At 48.8% G+C, this 23,907-nt stretch overlaps 1 protein-coding gene across 1 annotated transcript in view; it reads right to left on the bottom strand.

Moving 5' to 3' along the window:
• The window catches only part of LRSAM1 (leucine rich repeat and sterile alpha motif containing 1), a 43,505-nt gene that overhangs the window by 6,344 nt on the left and 13,254 nt on the right, over window positions 1–23,907 (bottom strand). Inside the window, exons 9-19 of the mRNA XM_065879952.1 lie at window positions 22,934–23,064; window positions 18,349–18,378; window positions 17,808–17,930; window positions 17,306–17,445; window positions 16,405–16,449; window positions 14,495–14,565; window positions 7,515–7,614; window positions 6,027–6,114; window positions 4,950–5,024; window positions 3,332–3,412; window positions 1,703–1,798 (exon numbers count right to left, since the gene is read on the bottom strand). Coding sequence (XP_065736024.1) covers window positions 1,703–1,798; window positions 3,332–3,412; window positions 4,950–5,024; window positions 6,027–6,114; window positions 7,515–7,614; window positions 14,495–14,565; window positions 16,405–16,449; window positions 17,306–17,445; window positions 17,808–17,930; window positions 18,349–18,378; window positions 22,934–23,064 — 980 coding nt within the window. The remainder of the gene's footprint in view (window positions 1–1,702; window positions 1,799–3,331; window positions 3,413–4,949; window positions 5,025–6,026; window positions 6,115–7,514; window positions 7,615–14,494; window positions 14,566–16,404; window positions 16,450–17,305; window positions 17,446–17,807; window positions 17,931–18,348; window positions 18,379–22,933; window positions 23,065–23,907) is intronic.

Below are 23,907 nucleotides of genomic sequence, written 5' to 3'. Positions count from 1 at the left end.
CTGCTGACACCTGGTGCCCGCCCCCCTTCCCCAGCCATCATGACTTGGAGGGGGACACCTTCTCATCTGCTTATGGGAAGAGCAAAGTACTAGGCAGCCGTCTCCTTCCCCCAAGAAGGCTTAGTGTGTCCTCTGGGTGCCAGGCAGGGAGAGAAATAAGATGCTAAGGACACCTTTGGCTTCTGGAGTGGGCTTCACCTGACAAAGCCGGAGAATTCTAAACATGCTATTCAAGCCGATTCCTCCATCACTCACACATTCCTGAGCGTTGTTCTGGGTGCTGAGGACACAGCAGTGAACACACGATACTAACAGCAGCAGCAGCAACGTCAGGGCACTTCGTGCCAGACCGCTCTGTGCACTGGGAGATGCCCTTGTACTTAATTCTCACGATTCTGTGAAGTCGTTTCTACTTCACAGGTGAAGACACTGAGTGATTAGTTCAGAGCGAATACCAGCCAGCCCAAGGTCAAAGAGCTGCCCGTGTCGTGGCCAGGATTCAGACCCAGGTCTGTATTGCTCGGAGCCTGTGCTCTCAACCACCAAGCCACCCACCCAGGACTGCAGCTGCCGCTGGGGGTCGATGTGATGTGGGCGGCAGGATTACACTGCAGGCGGCAGGATTACACTGCAGGCGGCAGGATTACACTGCAGGCATCTCCCCAGCTCCCCCTAGTGGTCCCTCCTGTACCTTGCCGAGCTGGCTCCCCTTTTCCCTCTCTGGGCTGTGGGCACACTTCTCTTTGGGAGCCCATGACCCTGATGGTCATGTCCTGATGAGGTGCACAGTGAGTCCCCAAGGCCCCTTGAGGGCGGGAGCACACGGCCACGGCATGGCTGCCCCTTACACAGCACTCAGGGAGCGGGTCACACATTAATGCAATTTGAAGGTGATGGCAGTGAGGCACCGTGCGGAACAGGCAGCTTCTGACTGGCACAAACACACCATCTGGGCTCGTGCAGGGCTCGGGAAGAAACTGGTCTCGCTCCTTTCCATCCCCGGCACAGGGCCTGGCCCACGGTGGAGCTCAGAGGACGTCTGGGGCGGTAACAAGGCCACAGGAAAGACTGGGTCCTGACCACTCAGGTGCACTTGGGCTCTGGAGGAAGTGACCCTGACCTGCCCCCCTAAATGGGGCCCTGCCACCCTGATGATGTGCCAGAGAGTCAAACCCATCTGGGCCCAGGGGGCAGTTGGGCAACTCCTGTCGAAGGCTTGCTAAATGGTCTGCCCTGGACACACCAAGCACTCTCCTGGGCATCTGTCCTGAGCAAATAAATACCCGTGGCTGCTCTCAAATACTTAGCTGCCGAGACAGCCTTGCTTATTAAAAGTAAAAAACGGGAAGTATGCTCGACAATAGGCCAAACAAGGGCCCATCTCAATGCAGCCACGGAAGGAACGTAGAGGACACGAAAGACAGGAAAGAGCAGGTGCGAACGAGCTGGTTGGAAACGGGGGCGCAGTTCCGTGTTACAGGCATGTACACGCACCACAATAAACATGCATCCCGATGTTTGGAAAACATACCTCAAAATATTAGCAACAGACAACTCTCAGAAGTGAGATTCTTTTCCTTTGTACTTTCCATTTTTTCTTTGATGAACTATTACTAGACTAATGAAAGTGTTCCTAAGAACGGCAAGAGCATTTAGGGGAAGCAAACCCATGAGCGACTCTGGATGCGGAAGCCAGACGCACCAGGATCTCCCGGAGCTCCTCCTCTCGCTGTGTCTTCTCTTTGAGCAGCTGCTGGAGCAGGGAGCTCAGGACCCAGCGCTGCTCCGAGATCATCTCCTGCAACACAAGACCATGCCCAGCGCTGGGAAACTTGTAGTACCCCGGCCCAAGAAGTCCCTGCAGCGCGGCGGCAGGATCCCCCCTCACTCAGTTCTCAGCTGGCAGCCGGGGGCCACAGTGGGTCCGACTCCATTCAAGGCTCTGTCCCTGATCTCAGGCTGAGAGTTGGGGAACAGAGCAGAGGGGCCTCTCTGCCCAAGCATCCCCTCCCCACCTTCTCACCAGCCTGTACGTCCCTTCCCCAGGGGGTAAGGCCAGGCACGGGATCTAGTGACCGAAGACAGTGCAGTGGTAAGAAACATCAAACAAAGGGAATGACGAGCAGCAGGTACCTGACTCCAGTCTCACTGACTGCGGAGCACGTGGGCAGAAGCAAACAGCGGGAGGGAGGGTGGGCGAGGGACCCACGCCAACCAGGAAGGCTCTACGCAGACGGAGTGATGTGCAAACCCGAGAAAGCCCCATTTGTGTCTGCGTTCCACTCTTCTCCTCCTCTTGGAAACCCCATGGAGACCCCGAAAACAGGAGCCCCACAGCTCTAATGGGCAGGATGCATGGGCACCCACCAAGCACGGTGGTGGTTGCATCTTCTTTCAGAGCTCCACCAACCCCGCAAGGCTGAGGCCTTTCCATTTGCTAGTCCACTCCTCTCTGATGGCCCCGAGACACAGGCTGGGCCTGGAAGACTATTTCCCTTTTATGCAGGGGAGACATGGAGGCCCAGGGAGGGGAAGTAACCTGCCTAAAGTCATACGGTGACAGACCCGTGGGACTCCAGACCTCAGCGTTCTTCTCCTGCATTGAGAAGCCCATGAGACAAATGAAGACTGCTCCACTGAGGACAGACACAAGGACGGTGACAGACAGAAGGCCCTGCTCAAAAGCCTGGTACAGGGCACATGTCCTCACACATCATTGATCCAACCCTTCTGCGTACAGCTGGGGAGACTAAGGTACAGAGAAGGGAAAGGGCTGCCCCTCCCCGCCTCCCCAGCCAGGTCACACAGCAAGACTGTGCGAGGACAACCCGGGTCCCAGATTTGCAGCCCAGAACGCTGTCTGCTAGTCTCTGCAGCCTCCACATCTGTGTGAGCAGGACACCCAGGCTGGAGTTCACAGAGCCACAGCTGGGCCCTCTCCTCAGACATCCTTGGAACACCAAGACAGCTCCTTCCCCAGAGGACGTCACCCGTGAGAACCAGCGCCCCAGAAGCATGACTTAGAGAGACACGGAGCTCAGTAGCAACCCAGCTCCAAAACAAAGAAAACACGGAGATGGAGATGCAGCCTGGGTGAGCCTTGGCAATGAAACCCTCCTTCCTCTGACCCTCCTGCCTAGCAAGGGGCTGATCCCAGCCCTAACCTTTGCCTGCGCTGGGCTCGGCCCCCAGACTGGGCTCCCACGAGCCTTCTGGGGCCAGGGCATCCTCCAGCATCACTGCCTTGTCTGCTGGAGAGCAGTTGAGAGGCAGTGGGGGCATTAGTTGGGGGTGGGGTGGGGGACAGGGCAGGCTAGGGAGCCCTACATACCTGTAGTGCCTCTGTGTCCAGGGATTTCCTCTTTAACTCCAGCTGTGTCAGCTGCAATAACTCAGTTTCTATTAACTTAATCTAAACAGAAGACGAGACAGGGGTTTTTTAATTCACATTAACCACGGTTTAATTCTGTGCCGCTGCTCTTGGATGGCCAAGTGGATCTAAGAATCCTTTCTGGGGGCGCTCTGCAATGAAGGGGACCTGTGTACCTTGGGAACCTCATCAGCGGGGGTTTGAAAAGAATTCGTTATTTCATGGCCCTGAATGCTCTGCAGCGTGGACCCTCTTGTCCCGGACAGTACTGCTGATCAAAAGCCGGGCACAGGGCCAGCCCAGAATGGGTGCTGATCAAGGTATGTGGAATGAAGGGGCTTTCCTTCAAGGTGAGGACCAGAGTGAAGAACAGACACGGAATTCTCAATAAGCCTCTTCCCAGTCCAATTCTCTTGCTTCCTCTAAACAGCAGTCACAGAGGAGTGCAGAGGGCAATGGAAGGGACTGAATAATAACAATAATAGTAGTAGCTGATATTTACTGAGATTCCACACGCTAGGACTGTGCTCTGCAATTTATTTGCATCATTTCATCAATACCTGTTAGGAGGTATTATTGCCTCCATTTTACAGACAAGGAAACAGAGGCTCAGAGAGGTTAAGTAACTTGCCCAAGGACACACAGCGGGTGAGTGTGCCCTTTCCTTGGGATATCCCTGCTTGTTTGAAGGGGAAGAGCTGGCCTGGTGGGTCAAAACTACCCATGATGAGAATGTCTGGGAGTCACCACATACCTTCAGGGTGTGACTGGGGGCTTTTAGCCCTCGGGGTCAGACCCCATGGCCAGTGACTTCTCTACCCTGTGCCTATGACTTTTGTCCCTATGTTCCTATGACCCCACCAACCCCTGGTCAGAGGAATGAGATTCATGTCTGGCAATGTGGGACTGAAATTAAAGGGGGAAATAAAAAGGTAAGTTGGTTTTGGCAAAAAAGAAAAAGAAAAAAACAACCATGCAAAATGTGAAATTCAAAGTGTGCTGAATACGAGGTGACATGCGTCCCGTAGCCTGAAAGCTCGCTCTGTCTGCTGCCACCCAGGCCACGCGCTCAGGGAGCCCAGCGAGCCACACACAGCCCTGCTGGAAGCGGGTGGCCAAGAGGCCCAGCGTGGCGTTTGCCCAAGGCTGCCCGCAGGTCAGCAGCAGAGCCTGGACAAGAGCACAGCCCCTCCCCTCCAGGCCCAGGTCACTTCTCAGCTGACACCAGGCCCTGCCTGCTCGCTCAGGTGGGGGTCAGCCTGTCCCAGCTCCTCAATCTGAGCCAACGGGGACACTGGGGTCTGAGCCGGCTGAGGAGTCCTGCCTGTGGCTGCCAAGCAGTCAGGGCCTCCTGTCCCTCAGCCCTGGGCATCACGAGAAGCAGCAGGCACAGGCCTCACCTGCTAGCATGCACAGTGCTGCCCCGGCACCTCCTGACACCCTGAGTCGGTGCCATGAGGCTCAGTGAGGGGAGGGAGGTGCCGGGGAGACCTCTTGCCGGGCTGGCCTGGAGCCCCTTCTTCATGCCTCTGAAAGCCCACAGGGCGGGTCTGGGGGGAAGGCCGCAGCCTGCGCTCACCTGCTTCCGGATCTGCCGATGCATCAGGTCCTTCTTCACCTGGAGAGCCTCGAAGGCCGCCTTCTGCATGGCGCTCTGCAACAGAGAGCACGGCCACTCAGGGGGCCCGCAGGGAAAACAAAATCTGCGTCAGACACCTTAACGTATGCCTTTTCTGTTTCTTAGAGAGATGACAACTTTTCAGGTTACTTGTTTAATTTTTTAAAATAATACTTATTAAGCGCTTACTACGTGCTGGACACCGTGCTCAGGGCTCTTCCCGCGATGCACATGGAAGAGGCGATGACGAGAATACCTTCACTGCCCCATTTCACAGATGAGGAAAGTGAGGTTCGGAGAAGTGAACCGGCTGGCACTAGCATGCAAGTCTGTCCAGCTCGCAGCCTCACCTTAACCACGAGGCCTGACATGCCCTCTAAGAAACAGAGCACTTTCTTCAGACAATCTCACAAATACTAAGTCAAAGCGTTTTGGAAGAAGAGAGAGATAGGAGTTGGGGAGAAAGGAGAGAGGAAACGATGAGTCAGGGAGTGGCAGGACAACATCACAGAGGAAGAAAGGAGGGAGGTGATGCGAGGGTCGGGAAATGAGACTCCAATAGGGCCTGTGGGGAAAGCTGGGACTGAACAATTTGGACACAGGAGGGAGGAAATCACAGGGGTCCTTCCTGGTCCCGTCCACTCAGTAGCACCTGCTATGCGCCCGCTAAGCCGGAGGGAGAGCAGATGGAGGTGCGGTGGGATTGGAAGGGAGGAGTCTGGGGGCTCACTCCACGGGGTGGGTACCACCGCCTTCTGCCCATTATGTCCTCATGATGGAGCCCCACGCAGCACAGGGAGCGGCTGCCTGGGGACGGCGCTTCTCTAGACTTCAGTGAGTGGAAACGACCACCCAGAGACGCCTCTCCCTGCCCCCTCATCCTCACGGTCAGTACGTTTCTCAGCTCTCTAAGCATCTTGGTTCTTGCACACTGTCCAGGAGTCCAGGACAGCGCCTCCACGTGGAGTTCTGCCGCTCTGCTCCGGGCTCCCCGCGTCCCTCCTGCCCCCCTCCTGAGCCCCTGCCCCCAGGGCTCACCTCCTGCAGGATCTGGCTAATGGCTTTGTTCTGATCCATCTGTTGCCAGGACAGGATCTGCTGGAACCGCTCATCCATTTCAGCCATGCTGCCAGAAACACAGCAGATTCATGAACATTTCCTGAGCACCTGCTATGTGCCAGGCACCTTGGAGGAGATGGAGATAAACCATTTATTCATTCAACAATACTCATGGAGCGCCTGCTGGGGCCACGTCCTGGGCTTGGGGGGGCGGGGTGGACATGGAGCTTTGTCTGAATCCCATGGTCCTGGATGGAGGGTGACGGAGTCTCTGTCTCCAGAGCTGGGGAGATGATCTCCCGGGCCCCGTCATCCACCCCTCCACTGGAATCCTTCCTACGATGCCCCCCCAACCCTGAAGTGGCTGCCTGGCCTCTGCCCACCCACCTCCACCAACAGGGAGCTCGTGACCTCCCAGGTGAGCCACTCAGGCTGAGAGAAAGCTGTCCTTCCTGGGCACTAACGTCTCACCCTCCACCCCAGTGTCTCTCACCCTGGCCGTGGACCTGCTCTCATCGCCCTAGAGCAAGTCTAGTGACTTTGGCACAAAAATCCAAACTCTGCAAACCTAATATGTCCACACTTTGGTACAATCTTGGTTTTAAGTTTGTCTGTTTCATAATAGCTGTTATTTATTGGACCCTTATGTGGCAGACAGTATGATCATTAATGCCCATTAAATCCTCCAACAACTCTAGGAGTAGGTACTGTGATTTATCCCTTTTTCTGATAAGAAAATTGAGGCTCAGGGAGGGAAAATAACTTGCCTAAGACTTCAGTTAGTTATAGAAGTGGGATGTGAATCCACGACTGTCTGGCCCTAGTGCCCACGCTCCTAAAGACAAGGTCACACCAGCAGGAAGGAGGGAGACCCCCTGCATCTGCAGGGACACGGGGAGGCTGGCGTGCTCCAGGTGCCGGGGGGGTGGGGGGTGGGGTGGGGGTGGGGGGGGGAGGGGTGGGGAGGTGGCACCTGCGCTGGGGCCACCCAGGTGGGAGGAGAAACACAAGGGCAGCCAGGGCTGTTAGTCTGCCCCCGTCTGGGGCTGCTAAGCATCGAAGGAGCTTTTCTCAGCTGGCTCTGCCGGCACTGCAGGCCCTTCAACAGAGCCACGGTGCTGGGGTGAACTTGGAAGGCCAGACCCAAAATGTCTGTCAGCATGAAGGCAACCCCATCACCATCCCCCCTCCAGTGCACCCCACCCATGACCCCGGAGATTTATAAGTACGCCATAGTCAAGAGCACACTGCCTGGCTCAAACCCGAGCTCTGTCATCGGCTAGCTGTGCTTCCTTAGGGTCCGACTAGAAAAGTCACTTAGACCAGCGGTAACTTGCTCCTGACATCATGGCCCAGGGTGGGGTGGCCCGAGGCAGGAGATTCCAGTGCCAGCTCTCACCCTACGGTCCTGGGCCCTGAGCCAGCTCCCCAAAGTCCCTCACTCGGGAAGCCTCTTCCTTACCTTACCTGGAACAGGCCTGCTGGACCAGGTTCTGCCTCTGAGACTCGTAGGCCATCTGGATGAGCCGGCTGTTACAGCTCTCGGTCAGCATCTGCTGCATGGCCGCTGTGGAAACATGGGGGTGGGGTGGGGACAGGGCTGAGCAGCCACTCCTGGGGGGCCTCATGGGCGTTACCTGGGCATCCACCTGACAGTCACCTCACAAAGAAGTCTCTCTTTTTTTAAACTACAGAAGTAACTTCAGCTTGAAAGTCTGATTAGTTGTAAAACACTGAACAACATACCCATAATCTTCTGTAATCTCGTCACCCAGAAGTATTATTACATTTTGATATATGTTCTTCTGGTTAATTTTTAATGCATATTGATGGATTTTTTTAAAAGTTCACTGAAAGAATTAAAATCAGGGACTTGAACAGATATTTGTATACCCATGTTCGTAGCAACATTATCCACAATAGGCAAAAAAAGGTGGAAACAACCCAAGTGCCTATTGATGGACAAATGGGTAAACAGAATGTGGTCTATCCATGCAACGGAATATTAATCAGTCTTAAAAAGGAAGGAAATTCTGACATAAGCTACAACGTGGATGAACCCTGAAGACGTTACGCTATGTGGAAGAAGCCAGTCACAGAAGGACAAATACTGTATGATTCCACTTATACGAAGTACCTAGAGCAGTCAGATTCATAGAGACAGAAAGTAGAATGGTGGTCTTCCAGGGTCTGGGGGAGGGGGCAGTGGGCAGTTCCTGTTCAGCGGGTACAGAGTTTCCCTTTGGGATGATGAAGTTCTGGAGACGGATGGTGGTGATGGTTGCACAACAAGGTGAATGTACTTAATGCCACAGAACTGTACACTTACAAGTGGTTAAAATGGTAAATTTTATGCTTTGTATACTTCACCGTAATAAAAGAAAATTAAAATGTTATCACACTAAATATACCACTTTCTCACCTTTTATGAATGCATCCCTGGGGCAACATGCTGACGTGATGTTGATAGCTACAGAATACTACAGTGCCTGGATTACCAAAGTTTAAGATAATCCTCTGTTTCAGAGCATTCGGAGTCTTTCTGCGATTAATAAATGATACTGCTATAAATATCCTTGCTCAGATATCTTTGTGCACATCTATTTGATTAGTTCCTATAGTTCCTAGAATAATTCTTAGAAGTACACAGTTTTAAGGTCATGGATGATGTATGCAAGTTACCCTTTCTGCCCTCCAGGAAGAGCCTGCTGATTCACACTCCCTTTGGCAGCAGCACACAGGACAGCCTGATACCATACGCCCTCTACAACTCTGGGTTACTACCCTTTCTTGCCTTTTTGTTATTTTTATTGAAATTTTTCAGTTATAAAAATAATACATGCTCAGTTTCTAAAACAGCTAATAGGGAAGTTTGAAAAGGTGGAAAAGAAAAGATCCCTAACACTGAGCCTATTTCCAATTAGTTAATCTGATAAACATCCTTCCAGAAATGCAAACACAATTTTTCTCTTTATAAATGGTGGATGATGGTGATCTTTAAAATAGGGACATTGGAGACCTTCAAGATGGTGGAGGAGTAAGACGTGGAGATCACCTTTCTCCCCACACATACATCAGACATACTTCTACACGTGGAACAAATCCTACAGAACACCTACTGAACGCTGGCAGAAGACCTCAGACTTCCCAAAAGGCAAGAAACTCCCCACATACCTGGCCGTGTGGCTGACAGGGTCTTGGTGCTCCTGCTGGGTGTCAGGCCTGTGCCTCTGAGATGGGAGAGCCGAGTTCAGGACATTGGTCCACCAGAGACCTCCCAGCTCCACGTAATACCAAACGGCGAAAGCTCTCCCAGAGATCTCCATCTCAATGCTAAGACCCAGCTTCATTCAACACCAGCAAACTACAGTGCTGGACACTCTATGCCAAACAACTAGCAAGACAGGAACACAACTCCACCCATTAGCAGAGAGGCTGCCTAAAATCATAATAAGGTCACACATACCCCAAAACACACAACCGGATGCAGTCCTGCCCACCAGAAATACAAGATCCAGCCTCATCCACCAGAACACAGGCACTAGTCCCCTCTACCAGGAAGCCTATACACAACCCACTGAACCAACCTTAGCCACTGGGGGAAGACACCAAAAACAACGGGAACTATGAACCTGCAGCCTGCGAAAAGGAGACCCCAAACACAGTAAGTTTAGCAAAATGAGAAGACAGAGAAGCACACAGTAGATGAAGGAGCAAGGTAAAAACCCACCAGACCAAACAAATGAAGAGGAAATAGGCAGTTTACCTGAAAAAGAATTCAGAGTAATGATAGTAAAGATGATCCAAAATCTTGGAAACAGAATGGAGAAAATACAAGAAACGTTTAACAAGGACCTAGAAGAACCAAAGAGCAAACAAACAATGATGAACAACACAATAAATGAAATTAAAAATTCTCTAGAAGGAATCAACAGCAGAATAACTGAGGCAGAAGAACAGCTAAGTGACCTGGAAGATAAAATAGTGGAAGTAACTACTGCAGAGCAGAATAAAGAAAAAAGAATGAAAAGAATTGAGGACAATCTTAGAGAACTCTGGGACAACATTAAACGCAACAACATTCGAATTATAGGGGTCCCAGAAGAAGAAGAGAAAAAGGGACTGAGAAAATATCCGAAGAGATTATAGTTGAAAATTTCCCTAATATGGGGAAGGAAATAGTCAATCAAGTCCAGGAAGCACAGAGAGTCCCATACAGGATAAGTCCAAGGAGAAACACGCCAAGACACATACTAATTAAACTATCAAAAATTAACTACAAAGAAAAAATATTAAAAGCAGCATTTAAGAATCTGTAAAAAATACAAGCACATGGAGGCTAAACAATACACTACTTAATAACCAAGAGATCACTGAAGAAATCAAAAATTGCCTAGAAACAAACGACAATGAAAACACGATGACCCAAAACCTATGGGATGCAGCAAAAGAGTTCCAAAAGGGAAGTTTATAGCAATACAATCCTACCTCAAGAAACAACACCTCAAACAAACAACCTAACCTTACACCTAAAGCAATTAGAGAAAGAACCAAAAAACCCCAAGTTAGCAGGAGGAAAGAAATCAAAGATCAGCTCAGAAATAAATGAAAAAGAAATGAAGGAAACGATGGCAAAGATCAATAAAACTAAAAGCTGGTTCTTTGAGAAGATAAACACAATTGGTAAACCATTAGCCAGACTCATCAAGAAAAAAAGAGAGAAGACTCAAATCAATAGAATTAGAAAAAAAAGAAGTAACAACTGACACTGAAGAAATACAAAGGATCATGAGAGATTACTACAAGCAACTATATGCCAATAAAATGGACAACCTGGAACAAACGGACAAATTCTTAGAAAAGCACAATCTTCTGAGACTGAACCAGGAAGAAACAGAAAATATAAACAGACCTATCACAAGTAATGAAATTGAGACTGTGATTAAAAATCTTCCAACAAACAAAAGCCCAGGACCAGATGGCTTCACAGGCAAATTCTATCAAACATTTAGAGAGGAGCTAACACCTATCCTTCTCAAACTCTTCCAAAATATAGCAGAGGGAGGAACACTTCCAAACTCATTCTACAAGGCCACCATCACCCTGATACCAAAACCAGACAGATGTTACAAAGAAAGAAAACTACAGGCCAATATCACTGATGAACATAGATGCAAAAATCCTCAACAAAATACTAGCAAACAGAATCCAACAGCACATTAAAAGGATCATACACCATGATCAAGTGGGGTTTATCCCAGAAATGCAAAGATTCTTCAGTATATGCAAATCAATCAATGTGATAAACCATATTAACAAACTGAAGGAGAAAAACCATATGATCATCTCAACAGATGCAGAAAGAGCTTTTGACAAAATTCAACACCCATTTATGATAAAAACCCTCCAGAAAGTAGGCATAGAGGGAACTTACCTCAACATAATAAAGGCCATATATGACAAACCCACAGCCAACATCATTCTCAATGGTAAAAAACTGAAACCATTTCCACTAAGATCAGGAACAAGACAAGGTTGTCCACTCTCACCACTATTATTCAACATAGTTTTGGAAGTTTTAGCCACAGCAGTCAGAGAAGAAAAATAAAAGGAATCCAAATTGGAAAAGAGGTAAAGCTGTCACTGTTTGCAGATGACATGACACTATACATAGAGAATCCCAAAGATGCTACAGGAAAACTACTAGAGATAATCAATGAGTCTGGTGAGGTTGCAGGATACAAAATTAATGCACAGAAATCTCTGGCATTCCTATACACCAAAAAAAAAAAAAAATCAGAGAGAGAAATTAAGGAAACACTCCCATTTACCATTGCAACAAAAAGAATAAAATACCTAGGAATAAACCTACCTAAGGAGAAAAAAGACCTGTATGCAGAAACTATAAGACACTGATGAAAGAAGTTAAAGATGATACAAACAGATGGAGAGATATACCATGTTCTTGGATTGGAAGAATCAACATTGTGAAAATGACTATACTACCCAAAGCAACCTACAGATTCAATGCAATCCCTATCAATGCAATCCCTATCAAACTACCAATAGCATTTTTCACAGAACTAGAACAAAAAATTTCACAATTTGTATGGAAACACAAGAGACCCCGAATAGCCAAAGCAATCTTGAGAAAGAAAAATGGAGCTGGAGGAATCAGGCTCCTGGACTTCAGACTATACCACAAAGCTACAGTAATCAAGACAGTATGGTCCTGGAACAAAAACAGAAATATAGATCAATGGAACAGGATAGAAAGCCCAGAGATAAATCAACGCACATATGGTCACCTTATATTCGATAAAGTAGGCAAGACTATACAGTGGAGAAAAGACAGCCTCTTCAATAAGTGGTGCTGGGAAAACTAGACAGCTACATGTAAAAATGAAATTAGAACACTCCCTAACACCATACACAAAAATAAACTCAAAATGGATTAAAGACCTAAATGTAAGGCCAGACATTATAAAACTTTTAGAGGAAAACATAGGTAGAACACTCTATAACATAAATCACAGCAAGATCCTTTTTGACCCACCTCCTAGAGAAATGGAAATAAAAACAAAAATAAACAAATGGGACCTAATAAAACTTAAAAGCTTTTGCACAGCAAAGGAAACCATAAACAAGATGGAAAGACAACCCTCAGAATGGGAGAAAATATTTGCAGATGAAGCAACTGACAAAGGATTAATCTCCAAAATTTACAAGCAGCTCATGCAGCTCAGTATCAAAAAACCAAACAACCCAATCCAAAAATGGGCAGAAGACCTAAATAGACATTTCTCCCAAGAAGATATACAGATTGCCAACAAACACATGAAAGGATGCTCAACATCACTAATCATTAGAGAAATGCAAATCAAAACTACAATGAGGTATCACCTCACACCAGTCAGAATGGCCATCACCAAAAAATCTGCAAACAATAAACGCTGGAGAGGGTGTGGAGAAAAGGGAACCCTCTTGCACTGTTGGTGGGAATGTAAATTGATACAGCCACTATGGAGAACAGTATGGAGGTTCCTTAAGAAACTAATAATAGAACTACCACACGACCCAGCAATCCGACTACTGGGCATATACCCTGAGAAAACCGTAATTCAGAGTCACGTACCATAATGTTCACTGCAGCTCTGTTTACAATAGCCAGGACATGGAAGCTACTTTTTTTTTTTTTTTTTTTGCGGTATGCGGGCCTCTCACTGTTGTGGCCTCTCCCGTTGCGGAGCACAGGCTCTGGACGCGCAGGCTCAGCGGCCATGGCTCACGGGCCCAGCCGCTCCACGGCATGTGGGATCTTCCCGGACCAGGGCACAAACCCATGTCCCCTGCATCGGCAGGCAGACTCTCAACCACTGGGCCACCAGGGAAGCCCTGGAAGCTACTTTATAACAATTTGCCATGTAACCTAGATTCCTATAACCTGGACTGTAACTTTGTTTTAGCTCATGTGGGAGCTTTCTTTTCAAAGTATGTTTAAATCCTGATTTTTTTCCACCCCTGCACTAATCCTTTAAGGGAGATCAGCTCGGTGCTTTGTGTCCACCTAGAGGGGTGGGATAGGGAGGGTGGGAGGGAGACACAAGAGGGAGGAGATATGGGGATATATGTATAGCTGATTCACTTTGTTATAAAGCAGAAACTAACACCACTGTAAAGCAGTTATACTCCAATAAAGATGTTAAAAAATAATAAAATGAAATAAAATAGGGATATTAATGATATGATACCTCATCAGGAGATAGTAGGATGAAATGGTGTATGGAAAGTGCTGGGCCACTGCCTGGTACACAGTGAACCTCGGCTTAAGGTGCACACAATATCCCATTCTATCACTCAGGCTCTGAAGAATGGGGTGATCCAAAAAGAATCATTCCTTATTTTAAATAACAACGAGGAACTGCCTCCTTGCCTTCCCTGCCACATGGCTTGATGTTCTCAGGATCAGATGGGGAGACCTCCCTCTTGTTTGTGTGGACAGTGTGGTGCCCCAGGACCACTCAGGGAGCGACAGGAAGGCGAGTTCCCAGGGGCTCGAGAGGCCACCACAGCCCTCGAGGAGAGTAGTCCTAACAGCCACGCTTTGCGAACAGCTCACTTTGCACCAGCATGATCTTATTGACCCTCGTAATGACCCCACGAGGCAGATAATTACCTTTCTCCCCATTTTATAGACATGAAAACTGAGAGGGACCAGTAATGCCCCTTAGGTCATACGGCTTGTGCCTGAGCTGGGATTCTGAATCCAAGTTCAGCTGACCTCAGAGCCCACGCTCCATGACGGGACTTGACCGCTCCTCTTGAGGGGTAACACTCAGCGCCCTCTATATGTGACCAAAAGGGGGATGGCTGCCCCCTCCTGCCCCTCAGTTGGCCATACTCTGCTCCCAGGACCCTGCCCTGCCCTACCCCACCCTGAGACTCACAGGCAATCTCACGGCGCCGTAGGTTCTCTGTCTCCTCCTGGGTTATGGACATCAACTGTTCCATTCTTATTCTAGAAAAAGATCAATCCATTTATTCAGCAAATGTATCAGTAACATTTCCAACAGGGAATCCCATCAGATGAACACCACCTCCTTCAAGAAGTCCTCCCAGATGTGAGAACTTAGGCATACTCTGAATGCCCACAGCACCATGTGCCTCCACTGGGGCCCTGTTAACTTTAAGAGTTTCTTGCATAAAAAGATAAACATTCCCTTAGAAAAATGGGCCAAGGATACAAACAGCCAATTCACTGATGCTTAAATAAAAGTGACCAAAGAACATATGGAAAGATTCTTAACACCACTGATAATGAAAGAAGCAAAATCTTTTCACCTATCGGGTTGGCTGAGATTAAAAAAACCGATAACCACTGGTGATGGCAGTGAAGGTGGAGAAGTGGGTACTTCATATACTGCTGAGAGGAGTGTAAACTGGTAAAATGTTCTTGGAAGGCAGTCTGACAATACTATCAAAGTGTTCTTCGAATAGTTCCTTCAAAAACATTCACATAAGTGCGTAAGGGTATACCTAGATGTTTACAGTAATATATATTGTTTGTAATTATGAAACGCCAGAAACCACTTAAATGTTCAGAGGGCTAATTACGTAAGTTATGATATAATGATGTAGTGGAATTCGCTACAGCTAGTACAAATGATGAGGTTTTGGGCATGGAAATACATCTGTGATATAATAAGTGAAAATTTAAAAAGTAATGGCATGTATGTATGTGCATGTCACTTGTGTGTACACTTTTTGCCCCCCACACCACACTGGCACAGTGGCTGGGAGGGGGACAGCATCCTTTAATGTTTCTCGCAGGGTCTGACTTCATTGGAAGCAGCATGTATCGTCTGAGCACTCCTGCCTCCTGCCCAGGCCCACAGGCTGCTCAGGGGAAGGCCGTATCTGGTGCGCATCCCTGGACCCTAGGCATAGCCCAGGCCTAGCCCAGAGAGGGCACTCAGTCAGCGTGCTGAATAAGCGATGCCTCCGGCCACAGCTCAGCTCGGCCTAGACCAGCCTGGCTGCCACCGCTCCCGGCTGAAGTGGACAGGGTGGTGGGGTTACACTGCAACCCCATGGGAGCCCCTTGCAGGAGGCCTGCACAGCAGCCAGGAGCCAGGAAGGCTGGGCCCACGGGGAGGGGAGGCTCCCGCAAAGCACAGCAGCCAGGTCCACACTGATAGTCTAGGGTCCCTGAGAACCAGGAGGGATTCACATTAATACCCAGGGAATGGGGGGTAGGGGCTGTCCCTCCATTTCTAATCACTAAGGTGGGCACCTCAGTGCAGTCGATTTGAAACATGCAGAAAACACAAAGGGGAAAAAACAAGATCACCACCTCCAATTCCTGCCTCTCAAAAATGTTCAACGTCCTTTTGCTTTCTGAGCAGATATAGGCAGAGTGTCTTTAAGAAATGATATAGTGTAGACACCACTTTTCCACTTAGCAATATGGTGTATTTCCCTTAATAAGGAATGTTCTTCTATAAAATATTTAATGGCTACAGATTATTCCTCTGTACATAATTTACGTAACCAAGTTTTTCTTCCCAGAGATGTGGACTTTTTTCTATTTTTTTATTCTAAAAATATAGTAGGACATTATATATACATTCTTATTCACGTCTCTGAATTTTTCTCAGGAGTGTCTATGTGTTTTAACAAACTTGAAGGCAGCGATTCTTTCTAATTCAATACTTCCTGAGGAGGTGAATCTCCTCATAGCTTTAGGGAAACTTTCTGGCATAATCCTTGAGAATCACAAGACCTTCTCTCCCCAGAGCCATGCATCCCCAGGAAGGAAGGCAGCGCCCAAAAAAACCCACTAGAGCAGAACACTTACCTTTCATTTTCCAGCGACTTCAGAATCTCAGAACTTTTCTTTTGCCTGTGGAGGAAACCAAGAAAAGCCTGTAGTCACCAGCGGGCCCATTTCCAAAAGAATGGCTCAGGGGGGCTTAGGCACCGACCACTTAGGGCCTCTGTGTTCTCAGGCTAATTCCTCAACCACTCCAAACCCCAGCTCCTCATCTGTGAAATGGGAATAATAATTTTTTAAAACTTCATGGACTGTTGGTAATGAGTGAATGAGAAAATAAAAAGTGCCTGGCATGTAACAAGCCCTCAACAGATGGCAGCTTTCACGGGCGCCCTTGGTGGTGAGCGCACTGTGCACGGCAGGCTAGCCGGCTCCCTCCGGCTCTGCATAACTGCGGGTGAGGGAGGAGAAAGAGACTCAGAGGATAGTGGAAAGGGAGGCTGGAAGCAATGGGGGGTGGTGGTGGTGGAAGCCTGTTTCTGAAGTCTTTCCCCAAGAGACCCCCAACTAACCCTTCTCGGGCTCCGTGCGACCTCTATCTGATCTGCTCCCTGCAGCTCTTGCCTTGGGCAGGATCTGTGTTAAAGCCAATCTCACTATAAGGCAAATGGCTGTCCTCAGTGTGACTGGTGACTTGGAACCCAAAACGTTGGCACGGGACGTGATTTTGACTTGTTAAAACTACCTATTTTACAGATGGGAAACTTGGGAGGCAAAGCTCCAATCAGTAGCAGCCCCAAAACAAGAGGCAAACCTGGTCATGCCCAGATCACCTTCTTTTTAAGCTGGTGTGAATTGCAGCACCGAGACCTTGGGCAGAATCAGAGACCGTGAGGGAGAAATGCACCTCTATCCTGAGCTCCTCAAAGGGTATCAGGTGGGGGAAGGTCTCTGGGTCTGGGGGCCGGGTGGATGGGAGCCTGACCTCTGATTCTCCTGCAGGAGCTTCTGGATCCGGTTGGAGATGTTCTGCTCTGTCTGCTTCAGCTGCTCCTGCAGCCGCTGCCGCTCTGCATCCAGGTAGCGCTGGCGCTCGCTCAGGCCCTGCTCCAGCCGGGACTGCTCCTGCGGCAGGACAGGCAGAGGTCCCGAGTCAGTGGGGGGACCACCTACCCACCCCCAGACGCCACAGGGCAGCCAGGGGCCCTGGCCTGGGATGCGGAGACTAGGTTTCCTGTCTCTGTCCCGCCAGCCCTTTCCACATGACCTTGGACCAGGTGTGTCGCTAGGCCTCAGGGTGTCCAGGCACCGGAGGGGCTGGATGAGATGATCTGTATGGACAAACCCCCCCCCCCGCCATGTCCTGGAGGGGGAAGTGAGAGAGCTCACTCCCACCGCCTTCCCACAGCAGAGGGACCTCAGCCTGAGTCAGGAGGCCCCTGGCAGAGGGAGCAGACGGGCCTGACTCCACTTAGCCGCTCACAAACCTCCTTGACCGTCTGAAGGATCTCGTCCTTCTGGCTGTTGCTCTGCTGAAGCAGCTGGGCGTGCTCTCGCTGCCCGAGTTCCAGGCGCCGTTCGAACTCGAGTTTCTCCAGCAGCTTTTGTTCCTGGAAGAACGTAGATCCTGGTGAGTACTGGCACAGGCTCTGTGGGTGTTAGGACATGACAGCAGGGGGAATCCACCCCCCAACTCTGAACGGTACAGGCGACAGGTCTGAACACTGAACCTCGCCCCTGCAGGGCCCGACTGTAATAAAACGGTCTCTTCACTGGCACGGGCTAGTGGTTTAGAGCCTGGGGTTGGGCTCAACCTCTCCAAGCCTCAGTCTTCTCATCTGTCAAGTGGAGACACCCTCCCAGCCACCAAGGCTGCGTGAGACTGTGGTGAGGCAACGTATGTAAGGGGTAACAGTTACTTTACTCTCTAATTTAGAGCCAGGAAGAACTTGTTTCCTCAAATCTTTTATAACAGTTGAGATGCTTAATGAGAATAAAAGTGACAGAGGACAAAAGGCATTTTCTTACCTTCCTCTTCTCATAGTCTGAGAACCTATTCTGGGAGGAAAAAAAAGAGAGTGGGGTCAAGAGAAGGTGGGCAGCAGCGGTTCTCGCTGGACAGAGTCCCCGGGGCAGCCTGACACCACTCAGATTTGCAGGCACATCCAGACGACTGCATCAGAGGGCTGGGGTGGGTGGGATGAGGGGGATGATTGTTCGATAAAGGGTTCCAGATGGTTTTGGTGGACACGAGGGTTGAGAATCACTGGACTTGGCCCACTGTAGGAAGGTCTTCAAGGCAGTTCTGTTGATGCAGCACTGAGAAGGCACAGTGCTCCGAAAAAGAGACCAAGAATGGGTATCTGATTCCCTTGTATGTCTGCACAACACACCTGCAAGTACCCAGCTCCAGCCACCAAAACACTTACAAATGCCCAGAGGCATGTGCTCAAGTTCCTGAGGAATTGTTCAAAAGAGTGAAAGCACTGAAAGTAACTCAAATGTCCATCAAAATGCGATTACTTCAGTAAGTCGTGGTTCATCCACACAATGAATACACAACTGTCAAACGATAGGGCGAATGAGGGTGTAGCTAGAGAAGGATGTCTGCCAGCTTTCACTGTGTGGGCAGCACGGTTCCTGTAAAAACACCACCATCAAGGCTCTAGTCTGAGCTTTGTGGTTGTTGAGACAAAAGCTACAAAGGAGGTTCATTAATCAGCTCATGGCGATTCCTCCAGTGGGTGGGACTGCAGGGTAGGAGGGGTGACATTCACTTCATCTATTTCTGTATTGTTTAGATTTACAACAAGGAGCGTGAACTAGTTTTGTAATCAAACGTCAGCACGTGCACACTTTTTTTTTTTTTTTTTTAGCAGGCCTTCTATTTAGCCATCTGGCTCTGAGACCAGGATCAGTGTCTGTCTGAACTGTAAAAGCAGCATCCTATAAAGAAATAAAAAAATTTCCTCCTACCTCAGCACAGGAAAAATCTTAAGTTAATCTTTAATTATACAAATAACATCTGAATATATTCTCCTTGTAAAAAGCCCATGCATATAAAAGTACCCATTGTGACTTCCCTGGTGGTGCAGTGGTTAAGAATCAGTCTGCCGGGCTTCCCTGGTGGCGCAGTGGTTGAGAATCTGCCTGCCAATGCAGGGGACACGGGTTCGAGCCCTGGTCTGGGAAGATCCCACATGCCGCGGAGCAGCTGGGCCCGTGAGCCACAATTACTGAGCCTGCGCATCTGGAGCCTGTGCTCCGCAACAAGAGGCCGCGATAGTGAGAGGCCCACGCACCGCGATGAAGAGTGGCCTCCACTTGCCGCAACTAGAGGAAGCCCTCGCACGGAAACGAAGACCCAACACAGCCATAAGTAAATAAATAAAGCAAACTGTCAACAAGTAAAAATAAATAAACACTATTAAATTTAAAAAAAAAAAAAAAAAGAATCAGCCTGCCAAGGCAGGGGACACGGGTTTGAGTCCTGGTCCAGGAAGATCCCACAGGCCACAGAGCAACTAAGCCCGTGAGCCACAACTACTGAGCCTGCGCTCTACAGCCCGCAAGCCACAGCTACTGAAGCCCGCACACCTAGAGCCCGTGCTCCACAACAAGAGAAGCCCCTGCAATGAGAAGCCTGCACACTGCAACGAAGAGTAGCCCCCACTCGTGTCAACTAGGGAAAGCCCGCGCGCAGCAACGAAGACCCAACGCAGCCAAAATAAATAAATAAATTTATAAAAAATAAAAAAATAAGAAGGACCCATTGACCACTCCTGGGCCTAATCCTGATTCCCGCCCAACCCCCCCTCCATGCTCCCCATCCCCCGCCCCTATGTAAACATCATTATCAGACCCAACCCCATGCAGCTACTTACGTACAACTTGTGCCTTTGGAAAAATACATATATTTGTATGTGTGTGCATATATATATATATAAACATTTTTTAATGAAGATATAATTTACATACTGTAAAACCCATCCTTTGGAAGAAATGTAGTCCTATGAGTTTTGACAACTGCATACAGTGTCGTAATCGTCACTACCATCAAGATGTAGACCAGTCCCATAACCCCCTAAATTCCCTTGTGCCCCTATCATCAAACCCTCCTCTTATTCCCAGTCACCGGCAATTACTGATCTGTTTTCTTATGTATTTGAACCTCCTTTTAAAACATAAAAATGGAAATATATTATTGAATATTTTCATTGTGTTCAAGTTGTCCTTTTCACTTGTCCACCTGTCCTGTGACCCAAGCCTGAACAGATCCTTCTCACCGTACAAATAGGACATGTCAGTTCAGTCTCTTCCCACTGATGGACATCTCGGGGGCGGCCAATACTTCACCACCATAAGTAAGGCTGCAACAAACATTCCTCTGAGTGTCTCTTTGTGCAAGTGTTTCTCTGGGGTATATACTGAGAAATGGAACTTTGGATTGTAGGCTGTGCCCATCTGAAGTGTTGACATATTTTGTCAAGTTATCGTCAACAGTGGGGAGACTGATTTCCATTCCCAACACCAATTTATGGGGTCACTGCTTCCCCACACTCTGGCTAACAGAAATTATCATAGTGAAATCTGTGCCAATCTGGGGAGGAAAACGGCATTTCATTGTTTTAATTTACCTGTTCCTAACTACTAGTGAAGCTGGGCATTTTTTCATACTTATTGATCATTTGTACTATTTTATTCTGTAAAGTACCTATTGATATATCTTCGGTCTATTTTTTCTCTTAGGATGGTTTTCTGTTTCATATTGATTCCAGAGTTCTTTGTACGTTCAGTCTGCTAATCCTTCATCAGAAATATATGTTGTAAATACTTTGAGAGCATAAATTGACACAATTTTCCTGGACAGTAATCTCCTCCCTCTCGAATTCTCACTGAACTGTCAGAGGAAACGTAACCCTATGAAAGCCTTCACAGCAGTTCTGGAATACGGGGGGGGGGGGGGGGGGGGGGGGGGGCACCAGGGAACCAGAGAATAATCAAAAAAAAAATCAGTGGAAGTAATGAAGCCAAACTGGCTACAGCTGGTGCTCCCCTTCCCAGCCATCGGAGGCCCAGGTTTGTGGTCCTCCAGGGGTGGGGGTGGGGGAGCAGACAGGTGGGGGGCAGAGGCAGTTTCTGAGCTTCCTCCTCCATTCCTGACCTAGTTCACCCCCAGGGACCCGGGAGGGCCACTGTCCCGAAGCTCCATCCAGCAGGAAGACACACAGTAAACAAATCCTCTTCCATGTAATTCTCCTTGTAATTTAGAGCTGTGATTGTAACGTAGCAGGGCCCTAGGCTACCTTCCTAGGACAGATTCTGCCCCTCCTGGCCCATAATGTCCTCCACCTGCCACTTGTCTGTAGAGAAACTTTAGCCAAAGAAGAAACTTAACCAGAGAAATGAGAAATTACAGAAGCAAAGGAAAACAGTCAGCAAGGCAAAATAATAGTTTAGCCATTAAACAAAGTCAAGGACCTTTAGCTCCTCCTCAAGGGCGATAGATAACATTCTGAGCCACCGCCTTTGAGCTGTTTTGCAGATACTGAAACCGCCACAGGTGGAAGAAATTAACTACATGATGACCAGACTGTAGCCATGACAAACTGCTCCATCTCACACAATTCCAAGAATTAATCTCAAGGAAATGGAAACAAACTGACCCTGGAGTTAAAGATTAACTGTACCTAAAACAATCTCTTTGATGCGGTTCAGGTCACCACCTAACCAACTTCAAGATGACTATCAGGGGCTTCCCTGGTGGCGCAGTGGTTGAGAGTCCGCCTGCTGATGCAGGGGACGCAGGTTCGTGCCCCGGTCTGGGAGGATCCCACATGCCGCAGAGCAGCTGGGCCCGTGAGCCATGGCCGCTGAGCCTGCGCGTCCGGAGCCCGTGCTCCGCAATGGGAGAGGCCGCAACGGTGAGAGGCCCGCAAAAAAAAAAAAAAAAAAAGAAAGATGACTGTCAGAGCTGACAATGCTGTTCTGCACTTAGCCCCCTCCTTCTGCCTATATACCCCTGAAACTCCCCTTTAAAAGCTCTTGCCCCGACAGTGGAGAGTTGGTTCCTTGGGACACGAATCCACCATCTTCCCAGGATTTCCAGCTTCCCCAATACAGCTATCTTTCCTTTTACCCAACGCCTGTCTCTCAGTATTGGATTCCTGAACAACGAGCAGCTGAACCTGAGTTCAGCAACACATGCCCCCAAGAAAATGCACGGGGCATTCTGAGAACATGCACAGACCTGAACTGGGCTGCTGTGTCAGGGAAGGCTTACTCAGAGGACGTGAGGTTTCAACTAGGAACTGAAGGAGGAGACTGAGTTATTGGGAGAAAGTGAGTGGGGAGAATTCCAGCAGAGGGGTTCCACGGCCCCGAAGGGTTCAGGGACAGAGAGGAGCACAGCAAGGCTGTCGCTGGTGAGCTAGTGGGCTGAGGCCACCTAGGAAGCCTTGTAAAAGCTTCTAAGCACACGGGCTTGAAGGGAGGTGAGTTCTAATTTGATAGAAGACTCTGGGGGCTGATGCTCTGAACATCTCCCCTGTGCCCAGAGGGGCTGCGTACTCCTTGCCCCAACGCCACACGCCAGCACTTAGGTGCGCCTTACCTGCCAGTCTACCTCCTCGCTAGAGAACCTGTCCGTGGGCCCACTGGGGCTGTCCCGGGAGTTCTCGGCTCCATCTTGCTCCAGGACTGGCAGCAGGTACTGAGAAGGGGGGTAGTATTCCAGCCCGGACGCTGCAAGAGACGGACACCAGATGACCAGGAGGGAGGAGACAACCTCGGAACCCAGGACAGTCCACTCCTGCCGCTCTCACCCACCACCCGACCCCTGCCAGCATCCTGTCCCATTCCTACCTCAGTCCACTGCACCTCTCTGCTAGACGCTGAGCCCTCCAATGCTGCTCACGGGCCTAACGCTTGGGCCTTAAATGTGGCAAGAGCTCAATAAGCATCAGCTGAGTGAATAAATACCGCCCCTCCCCCCACCTGCCTCTTTACCATCCAAGTGAGAATGAGGTGATGGAAAAAGCCTGAACTCAATAAAGAAGCCTGGGTCCGAGACCCAGCTTCACCCACAATTTCTCGTGTATGGGCAAGATGCTTGCCTTCTCTGGCCCTGTGTAGTGTCCTCCTGCATCATCTGAAAGGATTCATAATCTTTGCCCATTCTGCCTAAATCCTGCTGATTTGTAGGTGCTCTTTACATACTGTAGTTAATAACCTTGGGTCTATAATATATGTTGCAACTATCTTCTTCCAGTTGGTAACTTGTCTTTTTAACTTTGATGATAGTATCCTTTTGAGGTAAAGTTGTTTAGATTTTAATGTAGTCAAAGTCACCTTTTTTCCCCTACCAAAGGATATAAATAGGCAATTCACAAGAAATACAAAAAATGGGCAGTAGACATATGAAAAAAATTCAAATAATCAAGGAAATTACATTAAAATAGTAATAGGCTCTCTTGTTTACCCATCAGATTAGAAGACTTTTAAAGATCTCACCAAGCATTAGCCAGGTTGTGGGGAAGAAGAGTCGTCTGGGATACTCCTCATGGAATGTAAACTGATGTAACCTCT

The sequence above is a fragment of the Phocoena phocoena genome, chromosome 6 (genome assembly GCF_963924675.1).
Source record: "Phocoena phocoena chromosome 6, mPhoPho1.1, whole genome shotgun sequence".
NCBI lineage: Eukaryota > Metazoa > Chordata > Mammalia > Artiodactyla > Phocoenidae > Phocoena > Phocoena phocoena.
This window is presented reverse-complemented; position numbering and strand designations above follow the sequence as displayed.